At 33.9% G+C, this 14,141-nt stretch overlaps 1 protein-coding gene across 1 annotated transcript in view; it reads left to right on the top strand.

The window, feature by feature from the left end:
- LOC133192081 (uncharacterized) overlaps positions 1-14,141 on the top strand; it is a 506,856-nt gene that overhangs the window by 377,607 nt on the left and 115,108 nt on the right. Inside the window, exon 23 of the mRNA XM_061327935.1 lies at positions 7,652-7,779. Coding sequence (XP_061183919.1) covers positions 7,652-7,779 — 128 coding nt within the window. The remainder of the gene's footprint in view (positions 1-7,651; positions 7,780-14,141) is intronic.

Here is a 14,141-nt window from a genome sequence, read left to right as displayed (position 1 = left end):
ACACTAATTTAAAAAAAAGTGAAGTCAAGGTCAAAGGAAAACTCAAGGTCAAAAATGTTGATGCAGTTGAATAGCTTACATTAGTATGCATCAATATATGAAGTTTGATTACACTATCTTTAATGTTATCTTTAAAACTGAGCTAAACACTAGTTTAAGAAAAGTGAAGTCAAGGTCAAAAAAAAGGTCAAGGTCAAAAAAATGTTGATGCAGTTGCATAGCTCTAATCAATATCTATCAGCATATGCAGTTTGATAAAAATATCTTGGATAGTTTCTTTGAAACTGAGCCTTGAACTGAGCTAAAAGCAAAGCGCAACAGAAGGACAGACGGAAGGACAGACAGAAGGATGGAAGGACGTAAGACGGATATGACAAACACTATATGACTCGGCCATATTCATGGCGGGGCATAAAAACTTTAATCTACACTATATGAGGATGTTTTCATATCAAAATGACTAACAAGCAAATTCAAAGAATTGGGTCCCCTGCTTTCCGTGTCTTAGTGGATGGGATGCCATTATTTATGGCATATTGTTTCAAATATGCACGCCTATCATATGTCATTCAAAAGTAATCACCGAAGTTAAATTTTTTGAAAATTAGGTAAAACATCAAGGTCAAGGGGTAAAAAATCATGGCATGCTTGGAAACAACTTGTTACAGGTAATGTACATGTCAAATATGAAAGTCCTATCTCTTCTCAATCAAAAGTTATAAAGAAATATAACATTTTTGAAAAGTAGGTTAAACTTCAAGGTCAGTGTCACAGAGTCAAAAGTCATGATATATTTAGAAAGGTCTTGTCACAGGTAATATACATGTATAATATGAATGCCCTATCTTTTCTCTTTCAAAATGATCAATTTAAAATAATGTAAAATTTTTGAAAAGTAGGTCAAACTTCAAGGTCATGGTCAGGGGTTCAAAGATCATAGTATATTTAGAAAGTTCTTGTAGGTTATGTTCATATGAAAGCCCTATCTCTTATTATTCAAAAGTTATGACCAAGGTTAAATTTATTGTGACAGACGGACAGACTGACAAACAGACAGACTGACAGACAAATGAGATTTAATGTCGCCTAGGTCCCTTTCGCGAAAACGGGGGACAATAATGCCCTTGCTGTTCTTGAGAAGAAGATTTATGATGGAAAAAATCCCCTGCATTTTTCTTTGTAAATCTTTGGATCCCCATATGTGGCCCCACCCTACCCCAGTGGGTCATAATTTGAACAAATTTGAATCTACACTATGTCTATGTAAAAGAAAGTTTCAACTTTTTGGGCCCAGTCAGTGGTTCTTGATAAGACTTTTTTAAATGATACCACCAAATTTTCAGTAATTCTTGATTATCCCCCCTTGAAAGAGGGTGTGACACTTTCACCGGCGACAATATGTACCGAGACGAGCCTTATTTTTCTCCTGCATAATGGACGACAAAATGTACAGTAAGCACCAGCACATATTGTCGTCTGCGACAGTATGTACAGTCAAGCACCAGCACATATTGTCGTCGGCGACAATATGTACAGTCAAGGTCGGCATATGTTGTCGTTGATATATTGCTTTGACGAATATTTACTTTAGAAAGGAAAGAAAGATTGACACACACACACACACACACACACACAAGCACGAAGGGAGGCAGACAGCATTCCTCGCAATACTGTAGGAGAAAACTTTTTGGTCAGAAAATTGTGTCCAGGATTGATGTACATCACTATGATATGTCAAGATATCGTGATTCTTAAGATATCTGATAAATCGGCCTTTTCTGTTTTCTTGTAATATATACTTGATGATTGAATACACTGTACATGTATACGGTTTTTTTTGTTCAGTAGTAATGATTATTTGAAAATTATTTTTTGCGTTATTCTTATGTACAATCATGTGCTGATATAATTGGTGTAGGGGTTGACATTTTTAGACCACCTGAACTGGAAGTTCAAGTGAGCTTTTCTGATCACATTTTGTCTGACCATCCCTCTGTCTGTAAACTTTTCACAATTTCAGCTTCTTCCCAAGAACTATTGGGTCAATTTCAAGCAAACTTGCCACAAAGAATCCGTGGATAAAGGGAATTCAAGTTTGTTCATATGAAGGGTCATGCCCTCTTTCAAGAATAGAAGTTAAGAATTATTGAAAATTTAGTGACATCTTTTAAAAATGTTCTCAAGAACCACTGTGTCAGAAAAGTTGAAACTTATGTGAAAGCTTCATCATCAGTTAAGTGTAGATTCAGTTTTATTCAGATCATGTCCTTCGGGGAAGGGTGTGGCTACAATAGGTGATCAAAGTTTTTCATAGAATATTTAAAAAAAAACTTTCAATTTTTTTTCAAGAAGTACTGGATCAGAAGAGATGATACTTACGTGAAAGCTTCGTTGCATAGCGTTAGTTCAATTTTTAGGTGCTCCCTCAAAAAAGTACCTCACTGCTCAATGACCCTGAGTGCCAAGTATAGGTCTAAATTTGCAGCCCTCCACCAGCAAGTGGTGATGTCTACTTACGAATGAAAAAATTCTCAAGATGGACATTATAGCAACAAACAAACAAACAAAAACAAAATCAATTTTGTTTAAATCATGACACCAGGAGTAGGGTGGGGCCACAATGGATGATCAAAGTTGTATATAGAAATATATACAGAAAATCTTTAAAAAGTCTTTTCAAAAACCAGACAGATGTAGCACCCCCCCCCCCCCCCCCCCCAGTGGTTTGATGTTTTCCTGCTTTTCCTTAACATACAAATGGCTTTTTAAATTTTTTTGCTTGTCAAAAAAAAATTCTGAACCACCTTCACCCCTCCCCCCCCCCCCCCCCCCTCCATTCTGAAATTTCTGGATTCACCACTGAGAACAGCAGTAGGCACCTGATTAGTGATATTTATGTGGAGGCATCCTCAGGTAGCGCAGATTCAAGTATCTTCAAATCAAACTGGGCCTAAGGTGAGGCCACAATGGGCGATCAAAGTTTTACTTAGGAATATATGGGAAAATTCTTTAAAAATTATCTTCTCAAAAACAGCAAAGCAATGATTAGTCAGATTTATATGGATTGATTGATCAATTATTAATGTTTAACGCTGAGTAGGCAATATTTCAGCCATATTTCGGCGATCAAATTAAGTGTATATGACCATTTTTGAAGTTTTTGGTTTCTCTTTACATGTGTATGGAGCATTGCCGTGCATTGTCATGTTCTGATGGACGACAATATTCGCAGTTAGGGTAGGTACACATTGTCGCCGGCGACAATATGAACAGGACGACAAAATGTACCATCACAATCACGCTGCATGAAATAGCATGAGACACGTCAGTGTGATTCACACACCAATTACAGTCACAAAACTACCAAAAAATAACGAAAGAAATCTTTAAGCAACAATATTTGTGGGACGACAATATGTACAGTGAGGGTGAGGCACATAATGTCGCCAGCGACAATATGTACATGTGTAACTTTTCAGCCGGCGACAATATGTATCAATGGACGACAATATATGCAGTGAGGGTAGGTACATATTGTCGCCGACGACAATATGTACAAAACGACAGTATAAACCGTCACATCCCCCCCCCCCCCCCTTGGAATTTGCAGAGTTATTCAAATAGGACTATGATTATACTGATTTACAGAAGCAAATAAAAAAATGACTTTGGACACCCTCCCCCCTATAAAAAAAAACGGACCCCACCATCATTGTTTTTTTTTCTTTGTTTGTTTGTTTGTTTTTTTTTTTTTTTTTGTTTTTTTTTTTTTTTTTTGCTTCTAAGGAAATTCTGGGCTGGAAATGTTTTTGACTGAGGTGTGGAACCCCCCCCCCGGAAAAAATTCTGTGCATGTAATTGAATGTTATGTCGACAACGGGAGACAACTCGTAAGAATGTGAAATTCGTCTACTGTGGCATCCGATGATCTTTGATCTTTTTTAAGCTTTAACCTAACCATTTGCATTTTGGTTTATTTTACCCCAATCTATACTTAAATTTGTACATACCGACTGTCAATGAGATCGAGAAGATCTTAATATCCAATTTAATACATTTGCATAATTTACAATACCTTTTTTTACCTATAGCTATTTACTTAAGTGAAGTATACGATCTTTTAATTAAGATAAGAAGACTTGAATAATACAATTTTTTAAACAAGGTATTTTAATGTAATGTTACATTTTCCTATTTGTGTAGCTTTTGTAAAGTCTCTACAGTCAGCTGTGGTCAGCCGACCAATTCTGCTTGATTGGACAACGATTTGTACACATGATTCCTGTAGATTCAATCTGATTAAAATCAGATCCTGCTCCTTTTTTAACGATATGTCGCTTACGCATTGTAAGCATGTATACAGATGTCAATTAAGAGAAAGTCAAATTCTTGAAATACAATGAAGTATTCTATTTTGTGATAAACCATTAGTTTTTGGAATGAATTAAGGTAAAGCGTAACAAAATATTTTTCTCGTCTCTACAGGCACGCAGTATCATGGGAGGTCTGCCCCCCCCCCCCCTTTTTTCAGACATAACCTTTTACAGTTGAAAATGTTCATTGAAAAGCTGGTCCTCCATTTTTTTTGTAGTATAATCAAATAATGAATATGATGTAATGCTTAATATATGTATTTGTTTACCCCCCCCCCCCCCCCCGACACAGCTAGGATTTTCGAGTTCGGACAGTTTTGTTTGTTTGTTTGTTTTTGTTTTTTTGCTTGTCAGTCTTTTCAGGGTGTCAAACATTTCTTTTCTGGACCTCCTCCCCTCCCCAGTTCAAAAAACAAAACAAAAAACGATTCTGCGTGCCTGATAAATACAAAAAGATGGTTACTGCAGGACTCGAACTCATGAACACTCGCGGCTAGCACGTTAATCAATATATTCATAAAAATAACTTTTGGTGGTTGGGTTTTATACGAGATATTTTTCAAGTTACAAAAATAATGCATTCAGAAGTCGGCACATTACAAAATGCAGTCTAAATTATAGCCTGTGACTTTTTATGCCGCAATTTTTAAAAGACCAGTCACATGAAGAATCAGTGTACAAAGCCAAGATGCCTTCCTTAATTCTTACTACTTAGCATTACATGATGCCGAAGTTTTTTTTTCTTTTCTTTTTTTTTTTGTTTGGTGTTTTTTTTTTTTAATTTTTTTTTGTATCAAATCTAACATCTAGCAGCTTGAAGAGCTGTTCGTTTTAAATAAAGTTACATGTAATATCTATCACCCAGCTGCTAAGTTTAGCTGATCAGAGACGGAAATGAACGACAACTCTGCAAAGGAGATCTGCTACGATCTTGGAACATACATCATCAAATAGTCAAATTTTCACCGACACATAGAGAGAGAAAGAGTGGTTTCATTTTTAAGAAATGTTGATAAATCTACATGTATAAATAGTCTCAAATACAGATATTAAGAAAATTGTTACTAATCCTTTGTGTTGGCATTTTATGTTAAAAATCATTACAAGAACAGATCCATTTTTCCCAAAGGGGGGGGGGAGGGGGGGGGGTGGCGCTTTCACACAAACTCAAAAAATTCTGACTTAAGAATTCTTGTAATTAAATAGTCGCAGTAATAAATTTTAACAAATTTTAAAGTTAAAAATTATTAAGAGTTATGTGTACCAGGAGTAAATATTTATTAGAAGCCAATTTCAAAGATCCCATAGGGTAAAGGGGGACCTGCAACCCATCCCTAAAACTCGGGGAAAGAGGGCTTCTTCTATAAACTGTTTAAAGTTCTGTGCTTAGATCCAGTGATCAGTGGCCATGCATACACTAAACAGGCATTGCCGTTCTAAATCTATTTTGCAAACTCAACTATGTACGGATAATTGTTTTTTTTTAATCAAATCGGATCTTTCAAATTATTTCATCTTATCTATGTTGGTCATGTTGGTGATATACTTATTAAATTATTGTGGCCGAAATTACAAAAGATCCATTGCGTGTGAACCAGCGACCTGTGTTCGTAAACAAAACATCTTTTCGCCGTTTAATGTTGAAATATACTGTTACACTATATTAAATTTTTAAAAAAAAGTTAGCAAAAAATAAATCAGTCTTTAACTGCATTTAACTGCGTTTCACATATACCCGGGTTCTGTATTTGTTTACAAGTATGTAACCTAATTATGTAGCCGAGGAAGCAGCTATTAAGTGCTCATACACAAAACATTGTCGTTCTATTTTCATTTTGCTGACACAATGATTTACGGAAAATTATCTTTTAAATCATACCGGACCATTCAATTAAATCATTTATTCTTATCTTAATTTGATTTAATTTAAATCCAAAACATTTTATTAAGGACGTATAAAGGTCCCCGATTTCATGAATCCTAATCTTTAAACTGCATACATGTATAAAAGTACTAATATTTCTGACCTTATGACATTGACTTTGGAGTTTGATCTTCTTTTGAAAAACTGGGTTCTATCAGTTTAATGCTCTCACTTGCAATGTTGGGTGTTGTCAGTGTTTTAAATTTTAGTAATGAATAGGATTTTTTTAAACCAATAAATGAAAATGCTATTTCTTCTTACAGTAAGTATTGTGGCATATTTCTGCCTCCTACATGCAAGAAAAGTATGTCAACATGCAGGATAATTATGTCTACATGCATAATAACTATTTTGACATGGAAGTTATTGATCTTTTTAGAGAATCTAATTTTAATGTTGGTAAACAAACTTACTAACACTGGTATATGACATCATATATGCAAGATGCAACAGGATTATGTTGACATGCGACTTATTTATGTTAACATGCAAGATAATTATGTTAACATGCAAGATATATATGTCAATATGCGACTTATTTATGTTAACATGCAACATAATAATGTAGACATGCGACTTATTTATGTCAACATGCAACTTATTTATGTCAGTATGTGACTTAATTATGTCAAAATGCGAGTTCTTTTTAAACATGCAAGATAAATATGTCAACATGCAAGATAATAAGTTGCATGTCAACTTACATCTCGTGCATGTTGACATAATTAACTCGCATGTTAACATAATTATCTTGCGTGTTGACATAAATAAGTTACATGTCTACATAATTATCTTGCATGTTGACATAAATAAGTGGCATGTCTACATAATTATCTTGCATGTCAACATAATTCTATTGCATCTTGCTTGTATCATGTTATATAATGGCGTTGGTAAGTAATTTTACTAACATTAAAATTATATCGTGTAAAGAGATTGGTAACTTGCATGTCAACATAATTATTTTGCATGTTGACATAAATAAATTGCATGTCTACATAATTATGTTGCATGTTAAGATAATTTATCTTGCATGTAGGGGGCAGAAATATGCCACCATAATTAAGAAACAAGCAATTGCATGCTGTATGTTTAATTTTTATTCAAGTCAGGACTCCCAGTGTTAAAAAGGGGTCAGAATAAGGAGTTTGTATTACCGTAATTGCATCAGTATATTAAAAGAAGGTTTGATGTGTTAGAACTCCAGAATATACCTGTAGCTCCACGCCGTATGTTAAATACTCAATGAACTCAAAAATATATACTCTGGTTTAAACATTCCAATAATTTATATCACTTCACCACAAGAAAATAGATTTAAAATCTGATTTTTAAATAACTGTCATCTCTGTAGCCCAGTGCCTGGACCAGAGGTAGAGACTTGTGCAGAAAGAACAGGACAACAGCCAACCCAACAAGGGACGTACTCACTATTCAGTAGCTCACCCTGGTCTGTACCACTGTCAACAGCAGACAACAAAAGTAAGAATCTTCTTTCTGAAGAAACAGTCAGGCTAAAATTAAAAATATTTTTGTTTGCCCTTCTCCAACCAATCATTTTCAATCTGGGTAGGTAGATAGGTAGGTTTATATATATATATATATTTTTTTTTTGGTCCATATAGGGAGGTTGGCCCATGCTTTCAAAAGTTTTGAGAGTTTTTTTGTCAAGTATGGTATATTTTAAGTATCTACACACATAACTTATTGAATTAAAAATCAAAATAAAACATGGGGATCAATATGCTTCTTTTGACACTACACTACATTTAATATGACCACTTTACCCTGAAATTGTCACTGAATTTCACGTAATCATTTATTTGACCTTTTTGCACTCGCAAGATATCATTTTTCTGGCATTAGAAATTGAATAAGCAAGAAAATTAACTTAGAAAAAAGTCTTAAACTTTAACTAAATTTAAACAGGATGATTCAAATAAGTTGGTGTCCCAGGTTCAAGTTTTTTGGTGCAGTTTTCTTTTGAAGTATTTTGCCCTACATTAATCCGGGGGGGGGGGGGGGGGGGGGGGGTCCATATTTCACAGAGGGGGGGGGTTTCCATATTTCACAACCATAATATCTTGAACCCGGGGTCAATATATTATTGCCATAATATTTTGAATCTACCTGGTTCAATATTTTAGAGGGGGATTCATTATACCATAGCGAAAAGTGAACCCGGGTTTAAAATATTATGCGATATATTGAACCCGGGTTCAATATTTCCCGGTATCAAAATATTATGCTACACCTGTTTGCAATGATGGTTAAATCTTATATTCAAAAGTTTTAAAATAATTGATCATTCTTTTTCAGAATCTTGGTTCTCCTGAAATATTCTTTAAAACTTTAATAACATCAAGGATTGTTTACACAATTTAAATTTTATGCTCACTTGTACAATTATGACCTAACATTAATCTATGTCTAGAGAATATCTCTAATGAGTGAGAATTTAATTGACAAACAATTGACCACATCACCCGACCAATTTGCTGCGTTTTACAACTGTAGATTTTTTTTAAGCCAACAATTACCTGGGATGCTATTGTCTTATCTGGTCAACCTGAGCTCTATGTGCACTGAGGCAATGCATGCGAAATTTTGTTGGCACGTGCCAACAGAAACAAAAGAAACAAACAAGGTGACAAAGAGAACACAAGACATGTCCATAGCTAACTTTTAAACTTGTTCTCTTTAGAAAAGAAAATGTTGATAGTTCTGAAAGAATGATTACATTTAGTGTACAAAATGTGGCCCCCAATAAATTGTGCATAAATAAAGAAAATAGCCCCATGAAATTAATAATGCGACTCTTATATGTCTAAATCGCATTTTTGTGAAATTACAGATATTAAAAGTCAGTAAAAATAAAGAACGAAGCTGTTTTTTGTAAGATGGGTCACTGAAATTCACGAATCTCCATTGATATTCAAAGTTATTTCGATTTTTAAAGCCATCATACTTGGTGAGCGCATTGTTGCCCAAATTTCTCAAAAGGACAGAAAATGTATAACTGTTGGAAATTCAACAAATGCAAAGGAGAATTTTGGGCAAGCCTGTGTCTTTTGAAAAAAGGTATAAAAACACTGGCCGTTTCCTTCAGTATTCATGGGTATTTACATGTCATTGACTTCTTGTGACCTGTTTCATATTCCAGTTTATCACATGATTTGTAGACTCAGGTAACTTTGTGAATACAAAAAAAAATCAATAAACCACGTGGTTCTATCTCCGATAAGCATTTGATCGAAAGAGACCAACTCAGACCATTACATTTTCAATTGATCAACATCGAATAATTTGTTTCTGCCAAGTATTGTTACTACTGCTTAATATTGCTAAAATATTCTTTATTTTGTATGCAGTAACATTTTTGAATATTTCCAAAATGATACTTTTCCATAATTAAGGTCTTCAGACTTCCTTCGGAAGACCTTATTGTTTTCCGTCTGTTTTCTATTATTATTATTATTATTATTCTTTTTTTCATAGTTATGGCGATATCTCAGCTGTGAGTAAGCAGATTTCAGAGATTTTTTCGCGGAAGATGCATCATGTTAATATCTCCAGACGTGTTTTTCATTTTTTCAAAAATCACTTCCGTTCGCGATTTTTGGGGAAATTTGTATTTTTTAAATGGCATTTTGTCCAGAATTTTTCTCGACAACGGCTAAAGATATGAAATTGAAACTCAATGAATAAATAGAACATCAAATTCCAATGTGGGGAACGACCTTTATTTTTCGTCGTCGGCACTTCCGGTCGCAAACGGAAGTGAATTCAAAAAATCCAATTTTTCAACTTTTTTGTTTTTCAATATTTTTCTTTAGGATTTACAGGGTTTATAGAGTGTTTTACAAGAATTCTAAATATGTATTCAATATTTTGATGCGTGCATTTATTGCAAAGATATGACTGATCCAAACTTTGTCCCACTGTCTGGGGTTCGAATCCTGCTGGAGGTAGTTAATTTTTTTTCTTTGTTTTTCTCTTTTTTTCAGTTGCTAATGACTTCTCTCTCTTTAAAAACATGTATGGTAGTTTTTGCTGATTTTTAAAAGCTTTTTTGTCAGAGATTCTGTAGAAAACCTTTCGACATATACTGAATATCTTTGCATCTATGATATGTCCTTCTAAAACTATTTTAAGATTTCATTCTTGTCCCCAAAGCTTGACCCATTCAAAAGTTGTCACCCCTTTTGCAATAAAACCTTGTTATCGCTACTCCTCCCAAACCGTAAAACGTAGAGATTCCAAGCCTTCAGCAGTGTCTTCGACTCATTTAATACTCTCTTCATTCTATCATCGCAAAAGCATTCTTTGGTCCCTTGTATGAGTTACTGCCCCTGAAAGTTTATGCTGCTTACATTTAATGAACCTTTTTTAAAACGGTGTATCCTAGAGACATGGGACCAACTGCATCGGCATGTTTGACTTTGACCTTGAAATATAGGTCAAGGTCAAAGTCATTTAAAAACATAAGAAATTCCTTATATATGTGTGAAATATAGCAATTCACCAAATGACCTTGAACTTTGACCTTGACCTTTGGCCTTGACATTGGGTCAAATGAAAAGTAAGGACATGCATCCAGCTCCAGTATCAGGTAAAAACATAGAAAGTAAAGATTTCCTTGTTTTGTTTTGGTTTTTTTTTTTTTTTTTTTTTTTTTTTTTTTTTTTTTTTTTTGAAATGGCCTTGACCTTTGATCTTGACCTTTGATCTTGATCCAAAGGTCACAATCAGGCTTAAAGATGTGAAAGTAGTTACAATTCTTAGTTTAAAAGAGGCATAAAATAAATAATTCATTCCCCCCCCCCTTCTTAAAAAAAATCACATCAACAACAACGTAGAATATTTCTGTAAAATTCAAACCAGACCTCGGATCGACAACATATTTGGTACATTTGTAGTATAGACCTCAGAGAAACTTTCTTGAGAGTTTTACGATGAGTCTTATAAGTTTATAGAAGTCATGAAGTTTCACGGCAAAAACTACAAGTTCTGTTGTGTTTGAAATTAAAGTGCAGGTGAACGAAGAAATGATCTAAACCTTTTATCGGCTATTTCTTCAGATGTCGTTAGTAGCATTCGATTTTCCTGATATGATACGACATTTTAATACCAAGCATTCTCTCTTTCTTTTACATTTGGAATTTATTTGATTTTTATTTAGAATTAATCAGTTTCCAGAAATAGCGATTTTCGGTATATTAAAAACAATTCTCGCTTTCATTGTTGGGTTTCCCTTCTAAAAATGCATGTTGGGAGTTTAATTTGTGCTACACATATTTAATTTAACCCAAAGAAATGCTTATTTAAATGTTTCATATTAATTTCAGGATATTCAGTCAGAAATGTTAAAATCCGAACCCGATCTTTTAAGCTTACAACAAAGCTATTTTCAAAAAATTCAGCATGCTCACAATATCGATGAATCGGGCTACAGTCCATTAATACATTTTCATTAGGGAACAGTGTTAACGTTTTCTCACGCACACCCGTCCCTTGTTATTTTATATACTGCATGCAAGTTCAGGAACTATTTCCTTTTACGGAACTTCTTTCTTCCCCTACCGATTCTAAAAATACGCTTGTATTTATTCTATAGTCTTAAACAATTAACTTGCTCAATTTTATCGGAATGTGTAGCGCAGTGGTTAGAGCACCTGCCTTTCAAACCAAGGGTTTTGAGTTCGATCCCAGCTGGAGGAGGATTTTTTTTTTTTTTTTTTTTTTTTTTTTTTTTTTTTTTGGATTTTTTTGCTTTTTTATTTTGGCATTTTTCTTTTTTTCGGCCTAAACGACACGAAAACACTTAAAAAGGTGGAAAGGCCTCTAATTGTTCTCTGAACAATTAGTTTACTTGTTATTATTAAGGTCTTTCGATATATATGATAAGATATGAATATGAAACTTGCTGAGGTGATAGAGCATCAAATGTAGATATGTTGATCGACCATTATTTTCCATCGTTCGTACTTCCGGTCGCAAACGGAAGTGAATTAAAAAATGTTAAATTTGTAACTTTTTTGTTTTTCAATATTTTTCTCTGGGATTTACAGGGTTAATCGAGAGTCTTCTAAGAGTTCTAAGTATGTTTTTATCATTTTGATTGATGCATTTGTTGCAAAGATATGTTATACAAACATAGATTACATGATCAGTACGTACTGGTCCCTGCTGACAAAGCAGGTAACAATATTGTCTTTGTTTGTAAGACTCATTATATTAATGTCATCATATCTTACTAGTTGTAACGGTTGTTGATTGTCAAATTTTTGAAAACAGCTCATTGTATAAGGTCGGGCGGGAATTGCCCCATCTTTGACACGTTAAAGAACTTAACATTAAAGAGTTTTGGACAATATAATGTCAAACCATCTTTAGTCATCATTATTGTACTATTCCTTATGTTTTTGATTGTCAAGTCATTGAACACAACTCTGTATATAACTGTTATTGTATGATTTGAGTTATATTGTTGTTTAGCTACATTGTTCTTTCTGTCATTTATTTCCTCAATAAATGACCATTCTAATTCCTAATGAATGTGTTGTGTTAATGCTTGGGTTTTGTTAAGGTAATATGAAGCCACATAACGTGCCAAACAGAGCATCACCCTATCAGTTATCCATAAATGTATTTTAGAGGAACTTGGATTTAATTCTACAAGTGGTAATCCAACTTATACTCATAGTTCCCTTTCTAAGGAAGAACTTCTTCAAAATCATATGTCAGTTTTGAATATTTTTAATATTCCAAACAACCAAAATGAATTCGAATTACCATATTTATATTGGATTCCGAAACTTCATAAAAATCCTTACAAACAAAGATACATAGCGGGTTCCAGTATATGTTCAACCAAGCCTCTATCTTTACTCCTCACTAAGATATTAACAGTGGTGAAGGAGAAACTTCAAGAGTACTGTGCAACAATATATTCGAGAAGTGGTGTAAATCAGATGTGGATACTGAAAAATTCCAAGGAACTTTTAAAAATTTGAAATCACAAGATTTTACCAAAATCAACAGCTTTAAAACTTACGACTTTTCAACTTTATACACAATCATTCCCCACGATAAATTAAAGTCCAGGCTTTTTGATATCATTGACAGCTGCTTTTTCAATAAAAATGGAACTCGTAAATATACTTACCTTGTCATTGGTCATTTGCAAAATTATTTTGTTAAAAAACATTCTGATTGTACACACAAGTACTCTGAAGTTGACATTAAAAAGATGCTTGAGTTTCTGATTGACAATATCTATGTGGTTTTTGGAGACCAGGTCTTCCAACAATCTATTGGAATTCCCATGGGTACCAATTGCGCCCCGTTATTAGCAGACCTTTTTTTGTATTCATATGAAGCAGAATTTGTCCAAAATCTTGTACGTGAAAAGAAGAAAACACTTGCTGTGGTCTTCAACTCGACATTTAGATATATCGACGACGTATTGTCAATTAACAATGGCTATTTCCATTCTTATGTCGATACGATATGTCCTGGTGAACTTGAGATAAAAGATACCACAGAGTCTGACACATCTGTTTCATATTTGTATATTTTACTTGAAAAAGATGTTAATGGTAATCTAACAACCAAGCTTTATGATAAACGTGATGACTTTAACTTTTCAATCGTCAACTTCCCTTACTTATGCAGCAACATACCTTCATCACCTGCATACGGGGTATATATCTCTCAGTTGATTCGATACGCAAGAGCATGCTCTACGTATGTATAATTTCTAAGACGAGATAAATTATTGACAAATAAGTCGATGAAACAAGAATATCAGCTGTCTCGTTTTAAAGTCATCATTTCGTAAT

This window comes from Saccostrea echinata, unplaced genomic scaffold, assembly GCF_033153115.1.
Source record: "Saccostrea echinata isolate AGI-Se365-2 ecotype Australia unplaced genomic scaffold, CSIRO_AGI_Sech_v1 ptg000025l, whole genome shotgun sequence".
Lineage (NCBI taxonomy): Eukaryota > Metazoa > Mollusca > Bivalvia > Ostreida > Ostreidae > Saccostrea > Saccostrea echinata.
This window is presented reverse-complemented; position numbering and strand designations above follow the sequence as displayed.